Source organism: Rhinopithecus roxellana, chromosome 3 (genome assembly GCF_007565055.1).
Source record: "Rhinopithecus roxellana isolate Shanxi Qingling chromosome 3, ASM756505v1, whole genome shotgun sequence".
In the NCBI taxonomy this organism is placed as follows: Eukaryota; Metazoa; Chordata; class Mammalia; order Primates; family Cercopithecidae; genus Rhinopithecus; species Rhinopithecus roxellana.
Genome location: NC_044551.1, coordinates 182,107,039 through 182,133,444, shown reverse-complemented (window position 1 = coordinate 182,133,444; position 26,406 = coordinate 182,107,039). Strand labels below are relative to the sequence as shown.

Here is a 26,406-nt window from a genome sequence, read left to right as displayed (position 1 = left end):
CATATAGAGAATCAAATAGGAATCAGGTTTCTCACTGGTACTGAAAGGGGTTATAAATATGGAAAGGGAAAAAATGAAAATGAAGCCCATGGAATTAGAATTTACATGTGAACTCATGGTTTTCAATATACACAGATGCAGAAATATAGATGTAAAGACATGCATTATATATACACACCCATAGCAATTGCACACTAGCACAGATCTTGGCTTTTAAATATTACCCACTAAAGAGAACGCAGGCTCTATGGAAAAATGGCTGATTCTTGGGTTAGGTCAAGGAGAGCATGAGAAGCCTGGTATATCTTATGCCAGAGAGTAACAAATTGATTGAATTATGATGGGAACATGTCAGAAGGACACAGAGGCCACCCAAAATGGACTTCTACCAGCCAAATGTACAATAATTTTGAGCATCAATGTAATGAGAATAGGTTTTTAACCCACTGAATAAAATAGAAAATAATGAGATTATAGAGATATGATAAATTTAAAGTGATGAGAAACAAGGTAGTATTTTGCAACTATCTTCTCAAAAAATAATTATAAAAATAACTACAGTGGAGAAGTCTGGCAGACACTACCTTAATCAGTCATCTAAGAAACACCATCAGAAATGAGACAAATTGAAATTATTAAACTATGACAAGATGTACTTCTATCATATTCCTGCCAAAGATGAATAACCTCAATCTAATCATGAAGTATCAGACAGAACTCAAAATAAGGGATGTTCTACAAAACTAGCCCATAATTGTCAAAAGCACTAAGTTGTAAAAGGAACGAAATGAGAACTTGTTCCAGAATGAAGTAAACTAAAGACAGCTGACATTTAAATGGAAGGCATGATTCTGTCTGGATCCTCTTGCTATAAGGACATTATTAGGACAATCGGTTCAATGTGAATGAAGTGAAGGTCTGAGGATTAGAGGGTGGTAATGTGTTAACATAAATTTCCTGATTTTAATGGTTGCATTCTAGTCATGTAAGATAATTTGAAGCGGCCGGGTGCGGTGGCTCAAGCCTGTAATCCCAGCACTTTGGGAGGCCGAGACGGGTGGATCACGAGGTCAGGAGATCGAGACCATCCTGGTGAACACGGTGAAACCCCATCTCTACTAAAAAAATAAATACAAAAAACTAGCCGGGCGAGGTGGCGGCGCCTGTAGTCCTAGCTACTCGGGAGGCTGAGGCAGGAGAATGGCATAAACCCGGGAGGCGGAGCTTGCAGTGAGCTGAGATCCAGCCACTACACTCCAGCCTGGGCGACAGAGCGAGACTCTGTCTCAAAAAAAAAAAAAAAAATTATAATTTGAAGCAAACAGTAATCAGTAATGAGGAATCATGTATTCAAGTAATTCACAAATGGTTCAGAAAGAAAAGAATTATCTGTAACTTTTCTATGCATGAGATTTTTTTTCAAGAGTTAAAAAGGGCAAAAAATAAATAAAAATAACATAAATAGGATATTGAATGTCTATAGACAATTCCTACCTATATGCCTAAATCACTTAAGATCAAAACAATGCCACTGATATAAATTAGTGACCTTACTTCACTTTCTGCCACAAAGGACTCACCTAATTACCATGTTCACACTTCTCTTTTGTGTTAATCCACTTCTACTGTTAGGCTTTTAACTATTTTTAAACTTCTTAACATAAAGTAATCCCTCAAGTAATAATATTCTAATTAAGAAATTTTCATTAACTCTTAATTACTTAAAATACATTTATGGACTTTTTCCTTTCTTAACACTGTTTTCAGCACTATAATTTTGTGTGAATTGTTATACTTAGACAAAGGGGTACACAATTCCTATTTAGAAAACTTTATTGAATATCATACTTATCAAAAGAAAAAGTTAATTTTCCCCAAAGGCACCCTTCATTTCACATGATCTATACTCTAATGTTCTTTTGTATTAAAAATATGGTTAAATATGGAATTAGTAAAATGCAGCATATAAAACTTCATGCTGAGCAAAAACAAGTCCAAAACAACTTTACCATATATCCATAGAATAGTTCCCACAGTACATTTCCTACGTAAATCATGTTTGAATGCAATTTTTAGAACCATTTTAAAATATATTTTGCAATCTGTTAACTGTAGGCATCCACATTTTTCTTCCATTACATAATCTGTTTCTCTGATTAAGTTGGCAATATCTGCTAGGATCCACAGAATGCAGGGAAAAAAAGCAGTTATTTCTCAAGGTTTGAGAAATCTGGTCCACCTTTAGTGTAGTTTCCTGAGATTTCTGCTCCACTGAAGTCAAAACCAGGATTCTAAAAGATACAAAAATATATAATGAAATAAAACTTAAAAGGAAAAAATAGAAGTACAAACTGGCAATTGATAAAAAAGATATATAAATGACCAATAAATACATGAAAATATAACAGACTTCACTGTTGTCACCAAAATAATATTTAAAACTATGAGGCATTTTTCAACTCTCCTAGTTACAAATATTTAGAGATCATACGTATACTACAATGTTGGCAAGGGTATGGGGAAACATATACTTCAATAAAAGTCCGTAGATAGATTTAATAGCTAGCATTTTAATTTTTTAAATTTTTTTATTTTTTTGAGACGGAGTTTCGCTCTTGTTGCCCAGGCAGGAGTGCAATGGTGCAATCCCAGCTCACCATAACCTCCGCCTCCCAGGTTCAAGAGATTCTCCTGCCTCAGCCTCCCGAGTAGCTGGGATTACAGGCATGCACCGCCACACCCAGCTAATTTTACATTTTTAGTAGAGACAGGGTTTCTCCATGTTGGTCAGGCTGGTCTTGAATTTCCAACCTCAGGTGATCCGCCTGCCTCAGCCTCCCAAAATGCTGGGATTACAGGCGTGAGCCACGGCACCCGGCCTATAGCTAGCATTTTTTTGAGAGCTTTCTATGTGCCACACAAATTTCTAAGAGCTATACATATGAAAGATATTTAACCCTCACAACAATCCTGTAAAGTAGTATGTCAGACTTTAGTCTTTTTGGTGGGCTATTTCATTTATCCAACAACATTTGTTGAGCTCCTACTGTTTGGAAGACCATTACAGGTATGTAGAATTCAAGAGTGAAAAAAAACAAAAATCCCTGCTCTAGCGGAACTTAACATTCTAGCAGGAGGAGACAAACCATAAATCAACCAGTACAGGGGCTGGCAGGCTTTTTAAAGAACTAGGTAGTAAATATTTCAGGTTTTGCAGGCCACATAGTCTCTATCACAAATACTCAACTGTCTGAAAGACAATATACAAACAAATGACCATATATGTGTTCTAGAAAAGCTATAAAACAAGTAGTGGGCCAAATTTGGCCCAAGGGCTATAGTTTGCCAACCCCTGATCTAGTGTTAAAAGTTGGTAAGTGATAATAGAAAAAAACAGGATAAGGGAAATAAAATTATAATATTTAAATGAGATAATCAAAGTATGCTTCATTGAACAATGATATGAAAACATAAAAGCCAAACTGTGGGAGAAGAGCACTGCAGTCACAAGGATAACAAAGGGATGTGATGACATGTTCTTTAAGGAATAGCAAACAGGCCAGTATGGCAAAAGCAGAATCACTAAGAGGGATAGCAGTAGGGGAGGAGGTAGTCAAGGAGATAATGGAATAACTGAACAGATATGGCCTTGTAAGAGATAGAGAAATGACTTGCAGAGTTCTGAGAAGTGGCATGATATGACTTGGATTTTAAAAGAACTGCTCTAACTGGCCAGGCGCAGTGGCTCACGCCTGTAATCCCAGCACTTTGGGAGGCTGAGGTGGGCGGATCACGAGGTCAGGAGATTGAGACCATCGTGGCCAACACAATGAAAGCCCGTCTTTACTAAAAATACAAAAAAATTAGCCGTGCGTGGTGGCGGGAGCCTATAGTCCCAGCTACACGTGAGGCTGAGGCAGGAGAATGGCGGGAACCCGGGAAGCGGAGCTTGCAGCGAGCAGAGATTACACCACTGCACTCCAGCCTGGGTGACAGAGCAGACTCCATCTCAAAAAAAAAAAAAAAAAACTGCTATTTTGAGAAGACTATGGCAAGAGTAAAATGAGAAGACCAATTAGAACGTTATTAGAGTAATCCAGGCAAGACATTAGAGGTGGTCCAGATCTGAATGGTAGTAGAGCTGGTGATGAGAAGTGGTCAAATTCTAAATATATTTGGAAGGTAGCATCAATAAGATTTCCTAATACATTGGATAGAGTATGAGAATGATGTAAGAATCAAAGATGAGCCCCTAATTTTTTTTGACCTGAACTACCAGTTTTCATCAACTGAGATGAGAAGGCTACGGGTAAAAACAAATATAGAAGGATGTTAGGTGTTCAACTTGGACATGTTGAGCTTAATATACATAGCCAGGTGGAGATGTTGAATAGGCAACTGGGCATGCAAGTCCTAAATTCAGGAAAAAAGTCTAGGCTAGAGATACACATTTGGAAATTATTATCATAAAGACGTACATTATCAAGTGCTATGATCTAGTAATTCCTCTCCCAGATATTTATCTTAAACATATCTTAGAACACTTGAGTAGTTTCACAGAGATGAAAGCACAGCTTTGTTTAAAATACAGAAAAATGAAGAAATCTAAATCATATCAAAGGCAAACAGCTAAATAATGATGACACATCCAAACTACAGAATACTCTGAAGCAGTTAAAAAGAATGAGTTTTATACTTATGTACTAGTAGGGAAAGAGACCCACGGCATATTATTAAATAAAAAAGCAACAAGAAGAACAATACACACAGTGTGATCCTCCATTTATGCTAAAAAACAAAACAAACAATAGCCAACATATGAGATGAAAATGAGATACATGCATGGAATGGGAAGAATGGTGGTGAAAGGGCCTTTCACTTTTTACACTATGTAAGTCTATATTGATTCAACTCTAGTAAGAGTTTATTCATGCATTACTGATGTACATAAAAGTAAGCTTAAACTCACAAATCACAGCAATACAAATAAATTCCTCTCAAGAAAATCTTTTGAAAAATCAAAGGCATACAAGGCCATTATTCTAACCATTCACTTAAAAAATTCTAGAAAATGTTTGTAACTCTTCATAATGACATTTGAGTTTTAATTTCAAATAGTATTTATTCAATGATTTTTATATATTTAATTACACATACTCATGTACTTCATCTGACTTACTTCTTTTTGGAATCTCTCTAATGTAAGCTTTCTCTGCATTTGGTCTTGCACCCAAGGATCCGCTGCATATTCAGATTCTAGTAGAGAAGTCCAACAATTTGCTGCATCTCTCTTTGTCTTTGTGAGAACAATACGAACCATTTTTCTATCCTCTAAAAAAAACACACACACACAGACACACACAAAGAAATCAGAGTTCTTCATCATCAAGTTGGGTTCTTTTTTTTTTTTTTTTTTTTTTTTTTTTTTTTTTTTTTTTTTTTTTTTTTGAGACAGTCTCACTCTGTCGCCCAGGCTGGAGTGCAGTGGCACGATCTCGGCTCACTGCAACCTCCGCCCCCACCCCAGGGTTCAAGTGATTCTCCTGCCTCAGTCTCCCTAGTAGCTGGGATTACAGGCATGCGCCACCATGACCAGCTAACTTTTGTATTTTTAGTAGAAACAGGTTTTCACCATGTTGGTCAGGCTGGTCTCAAGAAGTTCTTCATTAAATTTTATATTTTCAAAAACCACTAAGTAACCTTTTCTCCCCACACTAGGTAATTTTGACATACAACGGTTTTCAACACATTTCTATTGCTTTATCTTTCAAAGTTGCAAAGACAAAAAAGATCTAATACAAAAGGGGAAAAGGTACCAAGACAAAATTTATTTTAAAAAAAGATTTGATGAATTATAGTAATTACCCTTACCCAAAGTCCATGTTCCTTCATCAGCTATTGTAGAATCAAAGAGTTTGCCCTGCAAAATAAACATACAAGGTGCTAAAAATACAGAATTTAATTTTTATAAAGTTTTCATGATTAAGATTTACCTACTTTCCTACCTAATCCACATCTTATACCACCACTTCACCATGACATTTATAGGTGCACAACCCTAAATTTTCTTCCAGCAGGTAAAATGGAAACTAGTTTACACTGCAAAGGATATTTACTATGTATGGCAAAGAACACAGAGCTCTCTAAAGAAAGATCAGGGCTCCTTAATTTTTAGAAGATACAGTAATACTGACCATTAGCCAGTATTAATGTGAAATTAGTATCTGAAATGCTTTAATTCTACCAATTAAAATTAACCACAGGAAGGGATCTCCTGCTAAAACTAAAAAATGTTGTCTTTTTTTTTGAGACAGAGTTTCGCTCTGTCGCCCAGGCTGGGAGTGCAGTGGCGCGATCTGGCTCACTGCAACCTCCACCTCCAGGGTTCAAGCGATTCTCCTGCCTCAGCCTCCCAAGTAACTAGGACTACAGGCGCCCGCCACCACGCCCGGCTAATTTTTGTATTTTTAGTAGAGATGGGGTTTCACCATGTTAGCCAGGCTGGTCTCGAACTCCTGACCTCGTGATCCACCCGCCTAGGCTTCCCAAAGTGCCAGGATTACAGACATGAGCTACTGCACCCAGCAAAATGTTGTTTTCAAAGTAAACTTTTAAAAACGTTTTAATCTTTTGTTGGGCAATCGGCATTAAAAAAAACTTTACATATTCCAGATTTGAAAGATTAGTTGTGATTGACTGTTCACAAACTCTGGTTTAAAATAAATAAATAAACAAAATATAAATTTAAGAGACATTCTCAGCACCAGGCCCAGTGGCTCAGGCCTGTAATCCCAGCACTTTGGAGGCCAATGTGGACTGCTTGACCCCAAGGGTTCAAAGCTGCTGTGAGCTACAATCTCAGCCCTGCACTCCAGCATGGGAGACAGGGACCCTGTCTCTATAAATAAATAAATATATTAAAAAAAAAGAGAGAGAATGCATAAGGTCAAATCCATTTTAATATGTTGCCAAATTTAAGTTACAGAAAGTGAAATTAAAATGTCACTCGAAAAAGCCCACATTTTAAAATATGTCAAAATTAGTGGGAAAAAAATCCCACTAGTCTATATGTACATCAAAAATCCCAGAGTGACTGCTATATTCCGAAAGTTACTGGATTTACTAAATTTAAATCATAATCTAAAACCATTGTTGAGGAAATTATGAATTGTACAATTCAGAAAAGTCACTGCGATCCAAGCTGACATAAATTAACGTCTTTCACAGGAATCTTGAGGCACTCAAAGCACCTCCATAGCTAACATACAGAATGAACTTATTACATACCAGTGAATACTCCAAGCTCTTCATACACATGAATACCATGTTATGCTCAAAACAATCCTATGAGAAGGGTACTGTAACTACTGTATCTTGTGGATAAGGAAGGTATACAGACACTGAACTCTCTCGCCCAAGTTTACAAAACTAGGAAACAAGTAAGTCTCCCTTCACCACATTACACTGCCATCAAACATCTTGGGCATCTAATCTGAGAACAAAATCTAATTTCAACCTGTTCGTTTATACGCTTAACAAAGAAAAAGCGAGTCCAGATCCAACGAGTATTGGTGAAAAGAAATAAAAGGGGTACTACTTATTTTATACACACACCTCTTCACCACGTGCGTGACCACTCCACAAACATGCAGGATTTTTAAACTTTTAGATGACAAAACTGATCACCTGACATCATCTCTAAATCCTCTGCCCGTTATTCTATCCCTATTTTCTTTGTTGTCCTTTCCTATATTTATCTGTTTATTAATTACGCTCCACTGCAGGGATGTTATCTGGCTGTCTTCCTGCCACCTTCCTGTCTTCAATGCAAGGAAGAAATATTTGTTCCTTTAGCAACCTAGTTAATCTTTTCCCAGCTGAAGCCCTTCAGAGAAGCAGAAGCAGCAGGCGGACTTGGTTTGAAAACTAAATAGGAAAATGGGCTCCTCAAATTTCCACAACTCAGCATCTGCCCTGAGGAGGGGGGCTCTGACCAGACCCAAACCTGGTCAGTGTTATCCTCTTTCTCTTTCTGCCAGCCACGGGAGCCGTGGGGACACCCAACAGTCGTTCAGGGAAACCAGGAACTTTTAGGGGGCGGCTGGGAAGAGGAAACTGAACACAAGCCCCAAGTTGCTGCTACCTTGAGGATCTCACGGCCGCCCACCGACAGCGCCACATGCCGGCTCTGCAGGCCGCACTGGATATCCTGGGCGCGCGTGCCTGGAGGCACCTGAACTTCAATGAACACCTCCTCCAAGGTCTGGTACCACTGGCCCCACGGGGTCCCGCACGGAACCACCCCACTCCGCTCCTCAAACGGGGCCGACATAGTCCAGTCGCTTCCCGGCCGCAGCCGCACCAGGCGGAGCCGAGCGCACGCGCGGAATCCCACGCTCAGGCTACGTCTCGGCCCCTCTGCTCGGGTCACTGCACATGCGCAGGAACGCAAGCTGGGGTCTCCGTGTTCGTTTCCCCTTTTGAATGGCCATTTACGGCACCAGCAGAACCCGGATGAAAGAACTGAAACCCAGAAAAGTTCACAAGCAACGAACAATGGGACAGAACTGGAACCAGTGAAGCCGGAACTCACTACACAGTCACCTAAGTGACGCCAAAATGCACTTTCAAACGCCTCCGGAGTGAAGTGCGCTTGCGCAAATGCTAGTGGTACGTAGGTTACAATTGAGTAACGCCCGGAATGACTGGGTAGGTGGGTGGGGCGGGGAACAGTAACGGTTTCCTATTGGCTGGCAGTCAGAACTCACAGACCAGCTCATTGGACGCAGTCAGAACCCAGCAGTCTTTCTTTGTATTCCTCTGCGGGATTGGTGTGCCCAGGGGTTTGACTTTCCAATTGGCTAACGCCGGTGTGGGCGGGGAATGTGGGGAGTTTTGAATTTGAAGCCGGTAGGCAGTGATAATCCGCATTCAGTTGCCGAGGAGTGCCAGTGACCTTCAGTTTCTGGAGCTGGCCGTCAACATGTCCTTTCCTAAGGCGCCCCTGAAAAGATTCAATGACCCTTCTGGTGCGTAAGGGGAAAGGAGCTGGGGGACGGGAGATGCCCTAACGCCCTTTGCCTCTTTCGGCTCCCTTCTTGGGAGGCAAGCAGAAGGCGATTTTAGGATCGGGCTGGGGCTCATTCAATTGATTGATTTTTCTCAAATATGCCCTAAGCATCTGTTACATGCCAAGCACTAATCAGGATGCTAAAGATACCGCATGGAGTGAAACAGTCCCCGCCCCTTGGGGCTTTCATTCAGGCGGGGAATACTGTCAATAAACAGCGGTAATGGAGAAACTACAGCAGAATGAAGGGAATGGAGGCGAGGCGTTGGTAGCTATTTGATTTTCAAGTCCGAGAGGGCCTCACTGATAAGAACATTGGAGTATTACTTTTAGTCTGAACTTGCGGATTTCTTTTGTATATTCCATTTGGGTATAAAAGTAGGAAGATCCGTAAAGGCAGTTTCTGGGTGTAAAATTAGAGCTGTAGCACTTACTGAAAATATAAACAATGAAGTTATCATGGCTGATATTGACCACTTATACCTCAAGCACCATACTAAGGCTATACATCGATTATTAGTTGTTAATTTCCCACCAACTCTAAGGGGTAATCCTATTATTCATTGTTTTATTGATAAAAAGACTGAGACTTAAATTTGCTCAGTGCTACACTACCGAAGTGGCCGGACTGGAATATGAACCCAGCCCCCATCATGTGCTCTTAACACCGCAATGCATAAGCACAGTAACCAGGAAGCCTTAGATGTGTTTGATAGGCACTCATCATTTAAGATGCTGTATGCTGGGACTGTGCTACTAGATCTTGTTTATTCCTTCCAAAAGCCAAGTGAGGAAGGTACTGATATTGACCCCGTTTTACAGATGAGAAAACAGAGGTTTTGTAACTTGCACAACCAGTGAGTGGTAGAGCTAAACATCAAAGCTCGTGATTTATCCACTATCATATGCTATTTCATGGTTACTCATTACATCTCTATTTTCTGTCAGCCAACGTATGGATGAAAATGTTCACAACTACTCACCAAGGAAGGCCAAATGAACAAGTGAATCAACACAAACTTATTTTCTTAGTTAAAAGACTCAAAGACCATATGATTTCCCAAGGAATCAAAGGACCTACTCTTAAGTTTTGTCAACAGTGTGGCTTTAAGATTTTTTGTTTTTGTTGTTGTTGTTTGCATTATAGTAGGTTAATCTGGCTTTACCAAAGATACAGTATTTCAGGCTCACAGTTACAGGAATAATACCAATTATTCATTTGATGTTAATGTGTATGAGGCACTGTGGTGATTTTTCTTATTCGAGTAACCCTCACAACCACACTGTAAGGTAGGTACTGTTCTTTATCCTTGTTTTGTGAATGAAGAATCTGAGCTTCTTGAAGTTACTTTCCAGGGGCTTAAAGCTACACCAGAAAAAGAGAGAGTTTTTATTCACCCTCTTCTCCATACATCTACAAAGTATCTGGTCCATAGTAATGTCTGATTGGCAGGCCCAGCTGGATTTGAACCCTGATCTGGCTGATTACAAAAGCCTATTCCATTCCCACATCCCCAACATACTTTCTGTTTTCTTTTCCATGCTGCTGAACTCAACCCTGAGTTAAATACTGGGGATACAAACATGTTTAAGATACTCCCTAACTTCAAGCAGGCTTTTGGCTAATGTGGAAAATGGATAGTACATAAGCCATAAGAAAACCAAGAAGTTCTATGATAGGAACAATACACACAGGTTTCTATGAAGGGAGTTTTCTAGCCTGATTTGGGCATTCAGAAAAAATTAGAAGAGGCAACATCCAGGCTCTTCTGGCAAAACAGAAGGTGGGCTGTTCATTCTAGGTGGAAGAAATAGAAAACACAGAGGTCTGGAAGTTTGAAGAATTTGTTTAATGTAACACATAAAATGTTTTGTTTGCATACAAGTATGGACTGCCTGGCTTAGCTTTAGTTCATTGTTGATGAAGATGTAAGCTGTTCCAGACAGCTTATGATCTCTCCCAAGATATCCCATTCCTCTTGTCTGATGTTCCCTCTCCCCAGATTTCTAACAAGTCATACCTATGTTCGAATGCATTTAAGAGTTGTTAAGAAAAATATATAGAACATGAAAATGGCGTGTGCCACAGTCTCACAAGGTATTGGTAAGTGTACAGGCTCCCTTTCAGCCTAGTTGCTCTTGAATCCAAATCCCTTTAACTATCAAACCTGACTCTCTAGAGTCTCTAGGGAAGAAGTTTTGTTAAACATGGCCTTAATTGTTCGCAACTTGCACATGCTGCTTAGTCGCATGCACTCTCCCATGTTTTGCTGGCCCTTATCTCCTTGAGAGTGGACCCAGTGAGGGATTAGAATACTAGAACTCATCCTAGGTACATTGTTGAGTTTTTTCAGTGTACCTAGGATGAATTCAGCCTAATTTAATTTTTGTTTTCCATTTCTCTTCTGGCTGCTTGCCAAATCTAGAACAGTGCTTCTCATGCTTTTCCACAGCAGCATTTCTAAGAGCAGAGAGCAAAAGAGAAAAACCACCAGCTCTGAATCCCTCCCAACTTACCCCCAAAGGGCATAGCTACCAGTAGTGGTGGCAGTTTTCTCTGAAGTCTTCTGTTTGCTTCAAAATACACTATATTCTTCATTACTTTCCCACCCCTACCCCAAATGTATAAAATAGATGCTCTAAGATGTACCACACTCTGTAATCCCAGCACTTTGGGAGGCCAATACCGGCGGATCACGAGGTCAGGAGATCAAGACCATCCTGGCTCACACGGTGAAACCCCGTCTCTACTAAAAAATACAAAAAAACTAGCCGGGCGAGGTGGCGGGCACCTGTGGTCCCAGCTACTCAGGAGGCTGAGGCAGGAGAATCACTTGAACCCGGGAGGCAAAGGTTGCAGTGAGCCAAGATGGTGCCACTACACTCCAACCTAGGCAACAGAGCAAGACAACTTCTCAAAATAATAATAATAATAATGAGTTTCTGTCTACCATTTGACAGACATTTAGGGGACCGCAGTAGTTGCCTGAGAATGGTCCAAGCTGTTTGGTCCTTGCTCTTCCTGTTTATTTGCATGAGACTCTAGACTGAAGTAAATAGCTTTTCAGAGAATAGTATTAATCTATTTGTTCCCAATCAGCTAAAGCTTTAGGCTAATAGTATTTTAATTATTTTAAGTCCTAAGGGCCCCATCTCAAATCTGCTATGTTTATTTACTCAGAAATGCCTTCAAATCTGGGACTTCAGTTAAGTGAAATTATGCAGTATAAACTTCTGGAACATACAAATATAGTCTAGTACAATTTTTACTTTGCATAACATTGGCTTTTTGAATTTCCTAAGCCTCACATTCTTTATCTGTAAATTATCACATAGGGTTCTTTTGAGGATTAAATAAAATAACATCTATAAAATGCTTAGCATAATGCCTGGCATTTAGTAAGTGCTCAAAAAATTCTAGTTGCTCTAGTGTGGTTGCTTTTCTTCCGTGTGTTTGAATTGCAGTTGACATCTTCAATAGGTCTGATGTATTGACATTAGCCAGAGATGGATTATCACTATAAATTTTTATTCTAGGCTAAACATTGAGGGATAGACAGTTTTAATTACTTTATTTCTAGAAACCAACAGTAGTTACCTTTGTGACTCTCTGAGTAGAGTTGACACCAAGTATTTTATTTGCTATATTCAGTCCTTAGTAAGAAAGCCATATATTGCCTGTAATACATGATGTTCATCTCAAAACTGTCGTTTGCTCAGTTGCCTGTGTCCCTTTGACCCAGTTGATAGAAAGGGCAAGATGATATTGTTCTTCATAGAGAGGCCTTCTTTATAATATCAAATGGATGCAATTTTTTACATTTAAAAAAATAGAAGCAGTTTGTTAATGACATTTTTACATTTATATTTGCTTTATTATGACATGTTTTAACTTAAGATCATAAATAACATTAGATGATATATTAATGTTTTCTATTTCCTCTAGGTTGCGCACCATCTCCTGGTGCTTATGATGTTAAAACTTCAGAAGTATTGAAAGGACCAGTATCGTTTCAGAAATCACAAAGATTTAAACAACAGAAAGGTAATAGATCACCAAAGAACAGTGGTTATGTGATCTTGTAAGTTTAAAGTTATGAATAACAATATTTAAAGATGTTATAGCATTTTTTAAAATTTGAAGCTAGAACTATATTTAACTTGTATTTGATGGATTTATGAAAAGGTCAAGTACGGAATAATGCTGTCATCATTATGTTGTTATATAACCAGGAAAATTAAGCAAGACACTCATATTGATATGTAGCTTGCCTTTTAGTAATTACCTTGACCTGTCAGGGAATATTAGGAGAATCAGAAGCATGTTAGATGTGTAAAAATATTGCGTAATTATTTGAAAATGTGCAACTAAGAAAAGAATATATTGTTTCATCAAAAGTTGCAATTAGAAATCTGGGGCCGGGTAAGGTGGCTCGTGCTTGTAATCCCAGCACTCTGTGAGGCCAAGGTGGGTGGATCACTTCAGTTCACGTGTTCGAGACCAGCCTGGCCAACATGGCGAAACCTCATCTCTACTAATAATACAGAAATTACCCAGGAGTGGTGGGGTGCGCCTGTGGTCCCAGCTACTAGGGAGGGAAGTGGGAGAATTGCTTGAATCTGGGAGGCAGAGGTTGCCGTGGGCCGAGATCATACCATTACAGTCCAGGCTGGGTGACAGTGACACGGTCTCAAAAAACAGAAAAAAAAAAAAACTGGAAATTGTGTTTTGTGTGTAGTTAAAACATGTTAACACCAACCATGATCTGTACAATTCATTTTTCTGCAGAATCTAAACAAAATCTTAATGTTGACAAAGATACTACTTTGCCTGCTTCGGCTAGAAAAGTTAAGTCTTCGGAATCAAAGGTGACGAGCTTTTATATGCCAGCTGGTTTATCAACTGTGTCATCAAAAACATCTAAAAGTATTGTATTTGATTAGAATGGGTTAAGGGTCTGAATCAAGGTTATAAGTAAATCTGTGAAATAATGAAATGAGTTATCATTAGAATTCTAGCAAGTGTTACATTTCTGCCTAGGTCATTATGTTTAAATGTGCCCTTAGTTCACAATTACAATGGTCTTCAATTCTCAGTCACTTCCATGTTTAAATTATTACCTAGTAAAGATTTCAAAATTATGTGATGCTTTGATTTATTGAGTACCACCATTTGAGTTGTTTTGGTTTTGTGTATTTGTTTGTAGGGAAGGGTGAGTATTTTTGCAGAAAAGGGGGAAAAATGCCAATATCTAAAAAAGGTTTGCTACTGAGAAACTGTTAAGGAGTGGTGAGAGATTAAATTCTTAATAGTCTTGTGGCTTGTGCCAGAGCTACTATTACTCTTTTCCTAAGTTTATAATCAGGCAAGCTACATAATACTTTTATTTTTTTTTGAAATGGAGTCTTACTCTGTCACCCAGGCTGGAGTGCAGTGGTACCATCCAGCTTACTGCAGCCTCTGTCCCCACAGGCTCAAGCGATTCTCCTGCCTCAGCCTCCCCAGTAGCTGGGATTACAGGCACATCCCACCACGCCTGGCTAATTTTTGTATTTTTATAAAGACGAGGTTTAACCATGTTGGCCTGTTAGCCAGGCTGGTCTCGAATTCCTGACCTCGGATGATCCATCCACCTTGGCCTCCCAAAGAGCTGGGATTACAGGCGTGGCCCACCATACCCGGCCGCTGTATAATACTTTTTAAAAGACAGCTGGAGGGGTACAGTGGTAATCCCAGCACTTTGGGAGGCGAGGCGAGGGATAACTTGAGGTCAGAGGTTCGAGAACAGCCTGGCCAACATATAGTGAAACCCCGTCTCTACTAAAAAATACAAAAATTAGCTGGACGTGGTAGCACACGCCTGTAGTCCCAGCTACTTGGGAAGCTGAGGCAGGAGAATCGCTTGAACCCGGGAGGCAGAGGTTGCAATGAGCCGAGATGGCACCACTGTACTCCATTCCAGCCTGGGCAACAGAACAAGACTCAGTCTCTCCAAAAATAAGAAAAAAAAAAAAAGACAGCCGGGCACAGTAGCTCACACCTGTAATCCCAGCACTTTGGAAGGCCAAAGCAGGTGGATTGCTTGAGGTCAGGAGTTCGAGACCAGCCTGACCCACATGGTGAAACCCCGTCTCTACTAAAAATACAAGAAAATTAGCCGTATGTGGTGACACGTGCCTTAATCCCAGCTACTCGGGAGGCTGAGGCAGGAGAATCGCTTGAACCTAGGGAGGCAGAGGTTGCAGTGAGCCAAGATGGTGCCACTGCACTCCAACCTGGGCAGCAGAGCGAGACCTATCTCAAAAATAAAAATAAAGTTAAAAAGTTGTACAAATTACCAGGTTTTTTGATGTGAAAAATATGCAGAGTTGGGAAAAGTTAGGCTTAGGTTCTTCATTCATTTGACAGTTGCCTAAGCCTCATATTCTGTAATATAGAGCCGTGTTGTTCAGCATGGAAGCATAGCCACATGTGTCTGTTGAGCAATTGAAATGTGGCTAGTGCTATTAAAGAACTAAATTTTGAATATTATTTAATTTTAATTAATATGTATTTAAAGATATACTCAATTTTGTTAGTGGAACACTTTTAAATATTTTTGGAACAACTTGAGTGTGTGAATTTACTTTCTCCTCTGTGTTTTATGAAACTAAACATACATAAATGTTTCTGATGAAAATTTAGCATTGAATTGAAATGTGCTGTAAGTGTAAAATACAAAGAAAACTTTAAAGACTTAGTACAAAAATATAAAACATCTCATTGATAATTTTATACTAGTGACATGCTGAAATAATATATTTGATAATATTGGCTTAAGTAAAATTTATTAAGATTTTTACTTTTTAAACACACTACTAGAAAAGTTTAGATGCATACGTGGTTTGCATTATTTTTATTGGGCAGGACTATTATAGACACTCTTCTTAGAAATTGATGTAAGTGGTTTGACTTAAATTTCTTGAAGAAATTGTCCTGAAATTTTGTAATTTATAAAACCCCTTAGAAAACTAAATTACATACAACTTTGTATGGAGCCCCAAAATAATAGTCCTTCCCCATAAAAAATTTCATGGAGTGTAAAATTAATAAACATGACACTGATGTCACTCCCACCTCCTGCCCCACTTAGAAACATCTAAAACAGATTTCATTCAAGATGTTGATGACTTTCTTCCATTTTTAGATGGAAAAGATAGTCTTTTTCTAGCCATTGTGTCAGAAAGTCTGTTGGATATAAAAAGATACAGTGTGAAAATTATATATCTTATTTAGAATAAAGCCAATGAGAAAATTAGAATCAGAGCTTATGCTATTTCAGTTTTTATTTCTTTGCATCTGTATATTTTCCTCTTTGGGTATCAAAGTTTAAGTTTATTTCTCTTTGTAAGATTCTTTCTGAGATAGCATAATGAAATATTCAAGATGTATTGCTGTTTAACATTAGAGGGAGGCAGTCAGTAGCTTTATTCATAAAGTTCCACCTGTTCTTTTCACTGGGCTGATTAGGAAAATCCTGATTTATTGGGTTGAAAATTTTTAAACCTTAAATATCTTGAGATTTTTAGAATCTTTTATTTATCAGATGAGTGACCTGCAAAATTTTTACCAGACTCAGTGTAATGTTTGAAATAGAAACTCTTTGGATCCCTTAGTCTTTTCTGGTAACTAAGAAACAAATTTGGCTGTGATATTTGTGACATCTAAATTTGCTTATAAGTTTTCTTTGGCTTTTAAACAGAAGGAATCTCAAAAGAATGATAAAGATTTGAAGATATTAGAGAAAGAGGTAAGCAGTGCTTTCAACTTATTGAAAAGTACATATGATAGAAACAGAGTTACATAGATTTAAGAGATAAGGATTCTGCTGCAGTGTGCGGAGTCCTGCAGTGAGGCAAACATGCCATCCAGAACAGTGCGTACGGGAAAACAGTTCTTACAGTATTTCACAGATCTATCCAGGCTATGTTAATGTGGTATGCTGGCAAGGCCAAGATTCAAGATAGCCCACTTAATGAAAAACTGATAACTGAAAATCATTATGTCAGTTGATTACAATTAGATATGTGGATCAGATATTTCTATCTATCCATCGTTCACACTCTTCCTGTATGCTAACTTATGTTAAGACAACATAGCTAGAGGATTGCTTAGTGAGCATGCAATCCTAGCTGGTCAGACTGTGATGAAGGTAGGCTAACTCCATACATTGCTCTGCACAATAGGTATAGGCCTTCCTCATGGGTGAAATAACACAGAGCTATGCTGTTCAATGTGGTAGCTACTCACCACATGTGACTATCTAAATTAAATAAGATAAAATTAAGAACTCGATTCGGCCGGGCACGGTGGCTCAAGCCTGTAATCCCAGCACCTTGGAAGGCCAAGATGGGCGGATCACGAGGTCAGGAGATCGAGACCATCCTGGCTAACACGGTGAAACCCTGTCTCTACTAAAAAATACAAAAAACTAGCCAGGCGAGGTGACAGGCCCCTGTAATCCCAGCTACTCGGGAGGCTGAGGCAGGAGAATGGCGTGAACCCAGGAGGCAGAGCTTGCAGTGAGCTGAGATCCGGCCACTGCACTCCAGCCTGGGCAACAGAGCGAGACTCTGTCTCAAAAAAAAAAAAAAAAGGAACTCGATTCCTCAGTTGCACTAATCACATTTCAAGTGCTCAATAGCCACATGTGATTAGCAGCTACCATACTGGACAGGGCGCTTCCACCATGACAGAAATTTCTATTGAACAGTACTGACCTAAAGAACCCATTTTCTTTCCTAGCAATGCTAAGCAGCTCACTGTGAGCTTTGCTTCTCTGCCGTCTTTTTTTTCTGTTTCTGTTGCTAACCAACTGTTTTTCTCATGGATATATTCTTTCAATATATTAAAGTCTTTCATTTGATTACAGTCGAATGTTGGCTTTTGACCAAGAGTATGTCAGAGTAACTGTAGACGTCTGCTCAGTTGCTCTGATTCTTTTGTATTTATTCTAATAATGTTAGCTATCATTTTATTGAGGATACATGTAGGGGTTGATATTTAATCACTGAGGAGTAATCACTGAGTCTCAGTGAGATAGCTGGTAAGTGAGTGGTAGAGCCAGGATTAGAACTAGTAATTTATATCAGTGACTTCATTGGGTATAGAATTTTAGGGTGGCAGGTTTCCCCCATTACATTAAAAATATCGTTTCATTTCATTGTCTTTTGGCTTCCACATTTTCTATGGACAAATATTGGTTTGGGGGGTTCTGTTGTTTGGTTTCGCTTTTTAAATCTGGTAATAGCATCAAGAATGATGCCTTGCCAATGCCTAGTACATTCTCCTCAGAAGCCCAGCTCTGCCTTCTTGAAATAAAAAACTTTTAGCATTTTAAGCTAATATGAATTTGTGTAATTTAAGCTAGAGAAAATAACTATTATAGGTGGAAATACCTTAAACGTGAATAAATAGCAGCCAGGCGTGGTGGCTGACACCTGTAATCCCAGCACTTTGGGAGGCCAAGGCCGGTGGATCACGAAGTCAGGAGATCGAGGCCATCCCGGCTAACACAGTGAAACCCCATCTCTACTAAAAATACAAAAAATTAGCTGGGCGTGGTGGGGGGTGCCTGTAGTCCTAGCTACTTGGGAGGCTGAGGCAGGAGAATCGCTTGAACCCGGGAGGCGGAGTTTGCAGTGAGCCAGGATCGCGCTACTGCACTCCAGCCTGGGCAACAGAGCAAGACTCCATCTCAAAAAAAAAAAAAAGTGAATAAATAGCTTAATTGTACTTGGAATTTATGACAACTAAAGTTCTTCTGTTCTTAAAATGCATTAAGACTTTTAAGATGTATCATAGGTAAATAAGATTATTCAGATAGCTAGTAACATTAGAATATCTACAAGCATAATGTCAAAATCAGAGATTTTTCCAGAAACTTTAGGGGTGATTATTCGTAATCATTTATTATTACCTTGTTTTTGTCCAGATTCGTGTTCTTCTACAGGAACGTGGTGCCCAGGACAGGCGGATCCAGGATCTGGAAACTGAGTTGGAAAAGATGGAAGCAAGGCTAAATGCTGCACTCAGGGAAAAAACATCTCTCTCTGCAAATAATGCTGCACTGGAGAAACAACTTATTGAATTGACCAGGACTAATGAACTTCTAAAATCTAAGGTATCTGAGCCTCATGATAACATTTACAGTTGAATAAATATAAACATATTTTTTCGGGCCGGGCGCAGTGGCTCACGCCTGTAATCCCAGCATTTTGGGAGGCCAAGGCGGGTAGATCACCTGAGGTTGGGAGTTCGAGATCACCCTGACCAACATGGAGAAACCCCGTCTCCACTAAAAATACAAAAATTAGCGAGGCACATTGGCGGGCACCTGTAATCTCAGCTACTCTGGAGGCTGAGGCAGAAGAATCGCTTGAACCCAGGAGGTGGAGGTTGCAGTGAGCTGAGATGGCGCCATTGCACTCCAGCCTAGGCAAGAGAGTGAGACTGCATATAAAAAAAACAAAACAAAACAAAGTATACCAGGCAATTCAGATTCATTTTGTTAAGCAAACATGTTTCAAGAAATCCTGTCTCAAGGACTTGCTTTAGAATCTTGCAATGTACTTTCCAGCACATAGAGGTAAGTGACCACCCAAACAACCTTTCAAAACTAAACCAGCAGGCCAGGCATAGTGGCTCACACCTGTAATCCCAGCACTTTGGGAAGCTGAGACGGATGGATCACTTGAGGTCAGGAGTTCGAGACTAGCCTAGCCTAACATGGCGAAACCCCATCTTTACTGAAAATACAAAAATTAGCCAGGTATGGTGGCACACACCTGTAATTCCAGCTACTCAGGAGGCTGAGGCATGAGAATCACTTGAACCCGGGAGGTGGAAGTTGCAGTGAGCAACACGGCACTCCAGCCTGGGTGACAGAGTAAGACTCTGTCTCATAAAAATAAAATCAAAATAAACCAGCAAGTCACATTAAGGAAAAGAGGGATAAGAACAGTAGACCGGTGCAGTGGCTCATGCCTGTATTTCCAGCATTTTGGAAGGCTGAGGGCTGGAGAATTGCTTGAGGCCAGGAATTTGAGACCAGCCTGGGCAAAATATCAAGACCCCCATCTCTATAAACAACTTGAAAAATTAGCTAGGCCTGGTGGTGGTGCACACCAGTAATCCCAGCTACTCAGGAAGTTGAGGCAGGAGGATTGAGTCCAGGAGTTTGAGATTATAGAGAGCTATCATCATGCCACTCCACTCTAGCCTGGACAGCGAAGCGAGACTTGATCTCTTAAAAAGAAAAGAAAAAAATGAAATCAATCAGTAATTATGGTGTAGGTCAAAGACTGTTCTCCCTACCAAAGCATATTACAGTCAAAAACATAACCCCAGTGATAGGTAGACAAATCATTATTTGTGTATTTCAAATATATCTTAGCAGAAAATATTTCTGTTTGTTGTACTTAGTTTTCTGAAAATGGTAACCAGAAGAATTTGAGAATTCTAAGCTTGGAGTTGATGAAACTTAGAAACAAAAGAGAAACAAAGATAAGGGTGAGTGCTGCCTTTGGCAGGTTTGCTCTGTCTGGATCTGGGGATTGGTACAATTTTCTCATTTCCTAAAACATGTATCTTTGTTGTATAGGGTATGATGGCTAAGCAAGAAGGCATGGAGATGAAGCTGCAGGTCACCCAAAGGAGTCTCGAAGAGTCTCAGGGGAAAATAGCTCAACTGGAGGGAAAACTGTAAGTGACTGAATGTGAAGAGAACTTGTTAAGTGGAAGCAATTCTTGATTTGACTCTCTTCACAAATTATTGTTTACTGAGACTTCAGCCTTCTCTTAGTACTTATCTCATTGCCTCCCTCCAGTTGCCCTATTTCTCTTTTTGAACGAGAATGAGCCCTAATCATTCTCAAACATGTTGTGCTAGAAAGTTGTATGAGTGCATTACTTTTGTACATCTTCTGTATTAATGATGAGGAAAGGTTTCATGATCTTATGAAAGTGGTCATTAGATTGAAATGGAAAAACACTAGTATAGCAAGTTGTGATCTATGCACAATCGTAGGCTTTGATTTAGAGCTTTAATTTACATATAATAAAATGTGTGGATAGTAAGTGTTCAGTTTGGTGACTTTAGCAGTTGTATACACCTATGTAACCATTACCAAACAAGATAAAGAACATTTTCATCCCTTCAGAAAGTTCCTTCACACCTCTTCTTGTCTCCCTGCTACTGCCTGTGCCATGTCCCCATCCCCACAACTACTTTCTCACTTACATCATCATAAATTAGCTTTGCCTTTTTTTATTTATTATTATTATTATTATTATTATTATTATTATTATTATTATTTTAGAGATGGGGCATTGCTGTGTTACTCAGGCTGGTCTCAAACTCCTGGACTCAAGTGATACCACCCTGACCTTCCAGAGTGCTGGAGTTAGAGACATGGCCGCTATACCTGTCCAGTTTTGCCTTTTTTTAGGACATGCAAGAGAGAAAGAGCATGTGTGTGTGTGTAGCTTCTTTTGTTTGATGTAATTTTTCAAGATTCATCCAATCTGTTCTGTGTACTATAATTTTTCCCATTTTATTTCTGAGTAGTGGTTCACCCTATGAATATACCTCCATCTCTTTACTCTTCTCCTTTTGATCATTATTTGGGCTGTTGCCAGTTTCTGCCATTAAAAAGATTGCTGTGAACATGTTTTATGTTTTTTTATGGACATGTTTTTATTTTTCAGAGAAATTTCTAAGAGTAGAATTCTTGGGTAATAGGGTAGTGTATATATAATGTTTTTTAAAACTCAAAAGTGGTTTTGCCATTTTTGTACACCCCCTGGCAATGTATGACAGTTTCAGTTGTTCCAGATTCTCACCAACATTTAATGTTGTCAGTCTGTTTGATTTTAGCCTTTCTACTAGGTAGGAAGTGGTATCTCCTTTGTGATTTTAATTTGTTGCTATGAATGTTGACCATATTTTTACGTGCTTATTGACCATTTTATGTGCATATCACCTTTTGCAAGGTGTCTGTTGAAGTCTTTTGTCCATTTCTTGCATTGGACGATTTCGTGGAGGTAAATAGATAAGTAATCGAATACCAGGTAGTCTGGGACAAAAGCTTTATGGCACACAAAATGCTATTTAGTATGTTGGGTGGGTGGGAAAACCAGGAAGACCACAAAAAAAAATTATTTCTAACACTTGGGATACTGTAATGATGGTTCTTGTCATCATAGGTTTTTTGTCAGTGTATATGCCAAAAACTGGATCACTTAAATAAAAATTTTAGTCTTCTATTTGGATATAAATTGTGAATTTGAGAAATCACATAAAATAATTGTTAAGAGCTAGGACTCTGGACTCAGCCTGCCTGATACAGCAGTATCTGGTACATAAGCATTATGTATGATTATTAAATAATGAAACTAGAATGTATTAACATATGCAATTTTTGTTTTAGTGTTTCAATAGAGAAAGAAAAGATTGATGAAAAATCTGAAACAGAAAAACTCTTGGAATACATCGAAGAAATTAGGTAATATGAGCAGTAGCTTTAAATTGAACCTTATTTTTTTAATACTGAATCATTTTTATCATTTTTCTGTTATTTTTCCCTGTGCCTAAATAGATGTGCTTTTTAAGATAATTTGTTTTAATGCAGTTGTGCTTCAGATCAAGTGGAAAAATACAAGCTAGATATTGCCCAGTTAGAAGAAAATTTGAAAGAGAAGAATGATGAAATTTTAAGCCTTAAGCAGTCTCTTGAGGAGAATATTGTTATATTATCTAAACAAGTAGAAGATCTAAATGCAAAATGTCAGCTGCTTGAAAAAGAAAAAGGTATTACAGTGTTTTATAGTTACTTTCTTTAGATAAGTGTTACATACAACATTTAGGAAAAATACTGCTATGCTAAAACAACTTTTTAAATATAATTAGCTATACTAACATTTTAAATATAATTAACTATATAGCTATACAACAGCAAAACCTGTACTGCATTTTAGAATATTTTACTCTTACAATGTTTGTTTTCTGTTTGTTTCAATGCAGCATATTACCTGTCTTGACTGAAATATATACAGTTGTATAATTCTTGACTTTTCCACTAGGTGGCTATTTAAAAATCAGTAGATACACAGAACAAGATTTGTGGGTTTTATTATGTAGCACATAATATATATTATATGTAATGATACAAAGTTCACAGTTTTGTTTTTTTCTTTGGAAATACCATGCTAAAAGCAGTATAAAGGAATATTATGGGAGTCCAGTTTCTCAATGTTAATGTTCTTCTCTAATTCCAGTATTTTTCATGTTTTGCACTTTCTAGAAGACCATGTCAACAGGAATAGAGAACACAATGAAAATCTAAATGCTGAGATGCAAAACTTAAAACAGAAGCTTATTCTTGAACAACAGGAACGTGAAAAGCTTCAACAAAAACAATTGCAAGTTGATTCACTTCTGCAACAAGAGAAAGTAATTTACTACCATATTTTTTTAAACTGTTTATTTTGTGTCATACATTTCCCTATGTCTCTGAACACCTTTACATTGTGTATATTCTTTGATCTAATAGTTTAGTCTTTAGAGTCTTATCCTGAGGACATAATCATGGATATGCTGAGGATTTAGCTACATATTTTCACTACATGTTTACCACAGGGTTATGAATAATGTGGGAAAATGACAACAGATACAGCAAAACAGGGAAATAATTTTTTAAAAATTTCTGGTTCATGCTTATGTGATTTAGGCTATATAAACATTTACACTTACCTTGTAAAAGAGTGTCTAATTACAGAGGAAACAAAGCAATTTTTAAAATCCAGATTATTAATAGAACATTTTACATGTCAGTGAGAAGAAAGAAAGTCCACTGAAAAATTATGGGCATAGGATAGAAAAAAAGAAGGTGAAGTTCTGATGGCCTGTAAATGTAGAAAGATGCTCCACCTTAGTAGTAACCAAGGAAGTAGAAATAATTTTTTTTTCACTTACAAAATTGGCACAAATTAAAACATTTGATAATATAAAATACTGGTGAGAATTAAGCCAACAGGTTCTTACATGCACTGATGTGAAATATTATAGTGTTAGACAACCTACAACAGCTAAAGGAATTGAGGAATATATACACTGACCTGGAAAGATTTCAACAACACAGTATATATCATTTATATCCCTCCCCAAATGTGTATGTATAGAAAAGTGTATAGAAAAATACCAGAAGGCATATATATTCCAAACTCGTAGCTATCTCTGCAATGGGAAAACTAAAATTAGGGGAGGAAGTCGTCAAAGATAATATTAACATCATTTGTAATATTAGAATTATTTCACAATGGTGATTAATTTGTATATTGTATAGCTTAAAAAATAATTATATAATATGGAAATCACCACATACTTTTTATATAATATGTGAAACATTATATTAATATCAAAGCCAGTTGGAAAGCAGATATATATATATATATAAAATGTAATTTTAGTTTAAGAAGTTTCTGCATGTGCGTTGCATAGAAAAAAGCCTAAGATGATATTTGCTGCAATGTTAACAAGGTATAGGAAATAATCTATGAAAACAAATATGCTATTTCTATATTGTTTTAAGTTTCCTTGAATCTCTTGCATTTAGGTTTCATCCTTCTTTATCTGTACTTTTTTTTGTCTTCTAGTACAACCTCACAATGCCATTCCAATTTATTTTGGTGATTTTCTGTTTGGATATAGGAATTATCTTCTAGTCTTCATCAGAAGCTCTGTTCTTTTCAAGAGGAAATGGTTAAAGAGAAGAATCTCTTTGAGGAAGAATTAAAGCAAGCACTGGATGAGCTTGATAAATTACAGCAAAAGGAGGAACAAGCTGAAAGGCTAGTCAAGCAATTGGAAGAGGAAGCAAAATCTAGAGCTGAAGAATTAAAACTCCTAGAAGGAAAGCTGAAAGGGTTTGTATTCATAGGATCTCATGTTTATATATGACTACAGATGTCACAAATTATTTTGAGTACTTTTTTTTAGTATTCTCATATCAATCATGTGAGCGTGTGAGGTTGGAATTATTTTACAATTAAGTAGTAATTATTATTTTACAATTAAGTAGTAGACACAGAATGTATACACAAAACGTACATGCAAACATGTAAGACAGCCCCCTTTTTTAAGTTAAAAGTTAAACGTATTGCCCCCTTTTTTTAAGTCCAAAGAGAGTTTTAATAAACAAATGACAAAAGTTTTGCACTTCTTTACTACTCTGATAATTTCTGAAATTTATTGGACATCAGCATTTAGAACAATAATGGACTCAGGGCTGCAATTTCTGTACTTTGGGATGCCAAGGTGGGAGGATTGCTTGAGCTCAGGAGTTTGAGACCAGCCTGTGCAATATAGTGAGACCTCATCGCTACTAAAAATTTTTTAAAAAAACTAGCTGAGCACGTTGGCGTGTGCCTGTAGTCCCAGCTACTTAGAAAGTTGTGGGAGGAGAGTCATTTGAGCCCAGGAGATCAGGGCTGCAGTGAGCTGTGATCATGTCACTGCACTCCAGCCTGAGCGAGACTCTGTCTCAAAAACAAAAAACAATAATGAACTTGGGGGAAAAAAATAAAGAATCCCTCCCGTTAATAAATAGCATTCCCATTTTTTGTCTATGCATTTACATGGTATAAGTTACACCTTTAATTATATTTTTCAGGGAGCACAAACACTTCAGAAATGCAAAGCAGGCTGGCACAATGGCACGTGCCTGAAGTCCCAGCTACTCAGGAGGCTGAGATGGGAGGATCTTTAGATCAGGAGTTTGAGGCTCTAGTGCTCAATGATTGTGCCTGTTAATAGCCATGGCACTCTTGCCTGGGCAACATAGCAAGATGCCCTCTGAATCAATAACTGATAAAAAGCAAATGAGAAAAAATAATTAGAACTAGGAGACATTCAAAAATAAGAAATCTATTATTTACAGTAGAAAGACTTTAAAATCTCAGCCAGACACGGTGGCGCCCACCTGTAATCCCACCACTTTGGAAGGCTGAGGCAGGCAGATCACAAGGTCAGGAGTTTGAGACCAGCCTGGCCAATACGGTGAAACCCTGTCTCTACTAAAAATATATAATAAATTAGCCCTGTGTGGTGGCGCATGCCTGTAATCCCAGCTACTCAGGAGGCTGAGGCAGGAGAATTGCTTGAATTCAGGAGGCAAAGGTTGTGGTGAGCTGACGTTGCACCACTGCACTCCAGCCTAGGCGACAGAGGGAGACTCTGTCTCAAAAAAAAAAAAAAAAAAAGACTGAAATCTCACTTTTTTCCCTAATCCTAGTTCCT

The 26,406-nt window shown here is 38.3% G+C and overlaps 2 protein-coding genes across 3 annotated transcripts in view; one reads left to right on the top strand and one right to left on the bottom strand.

Moving 5' to 3' along the window:
* Window positions 1–1,815: 1,815 nt before the first annotated feature.
* NUDCD2 (NudC domain containing 2) lies at window positions 1,816–8,601 on the bottom strand. The gene is made up of 4 exons (XM_010367352.2): window positions 8,144–8,601; window positions 5,872–5,920; window positions 5,180–5,331; window positions 1,816–2,291 (listed from the first exon to the last, which is right to left on the bottom strand). Exons 1-4 carry the CDS (start codon window positions 8,330–8,332, stop codon window positions 2,208–2,210), a joined length of 474 nt encoding a protein of 157 aa, XP_010365654.1. The 5' UTR covers window positions 8,333–8,601; the 3' UTR covers window positions 1,816–2,207.
* A 239-nt stretch (window positions 8,602–8,840) lies between these two features.
* Window positions 8,841–26,406, top strand: part of HMMR (hyaluronan mediated motility receptor) — a 33,281-nt gene continuing 15,715 nt past the window's right edge. The window contains exons 1-11 of one of the 2 annotated variants that reach the window (XM_010367353.2): window positions 8,841–9,029; window positions 13,017–13,115; window positions 13,860–13,939; window positions 16,813–16,860; window positions 19,045–19,233; window positions 20,535–20,621; window positions 20,713–20,813; window positions 22,541–22,615; window positions 22,742–22,920; window positions 23,414–23,562; window positions 24,820–25,034. In XM_010367353.2, coding sequence (XP_010365655.2) covers window positions 8,984–9,029; window positions 13,017–13,115; window positions 13,860–13,939; window positions 16,813–16,860; window positions 19,045–19,233; window positions 20,535–20,621; window positions 20,713–20,813; window positions 22,541–22,615; window positions 22,742–22,920; window positions 23,414–23,562; window positions 24,820–25,034 — 1,268 coding nt within the window. In that variant the 5' untranslated portion in view covers window positions 8,841–8,983. The remainder of the gene's footprint in view (window positions 9,030–13,016; window positions 13,116–13,859; window positions 13,940–16,812; window positions 16,861–19,044; window positions 19,234–20,534; window positions 20,622–20,712; window positions 20,814–22,540; window positions 22,616–22,741; window positions 22,921–23,413; window positions 23,563–24,819; window positions 25,035–26,406) is intronic. The other variant, XM_030927132.1, reaches the window with a different exon arrangement.

Coding starts and splice junctions, on each gene's coding strand:
- NUDCD2 (XM_010367352.2), bottom strand. CDS start 8,332: ATGTCGGCCCCGTTTGAGGAGCGGAGTGGGGTGGTTCCGTGCGGGACC. Junction 5,332..5,871: donor TGAAGGAACATGGACTTTGG/GTAAGGGTAATT, acceptor TGTTTTTTTTAG/AGGATAGAAAAATGGTTCGT. Junction 2,292..5,179: donor TAGAGAGATTCCAAAAAGAA/GTAAGTCAGATG, acceptor TGTATCTTTTAG/AATCCTGGTTTTGACTTCAG.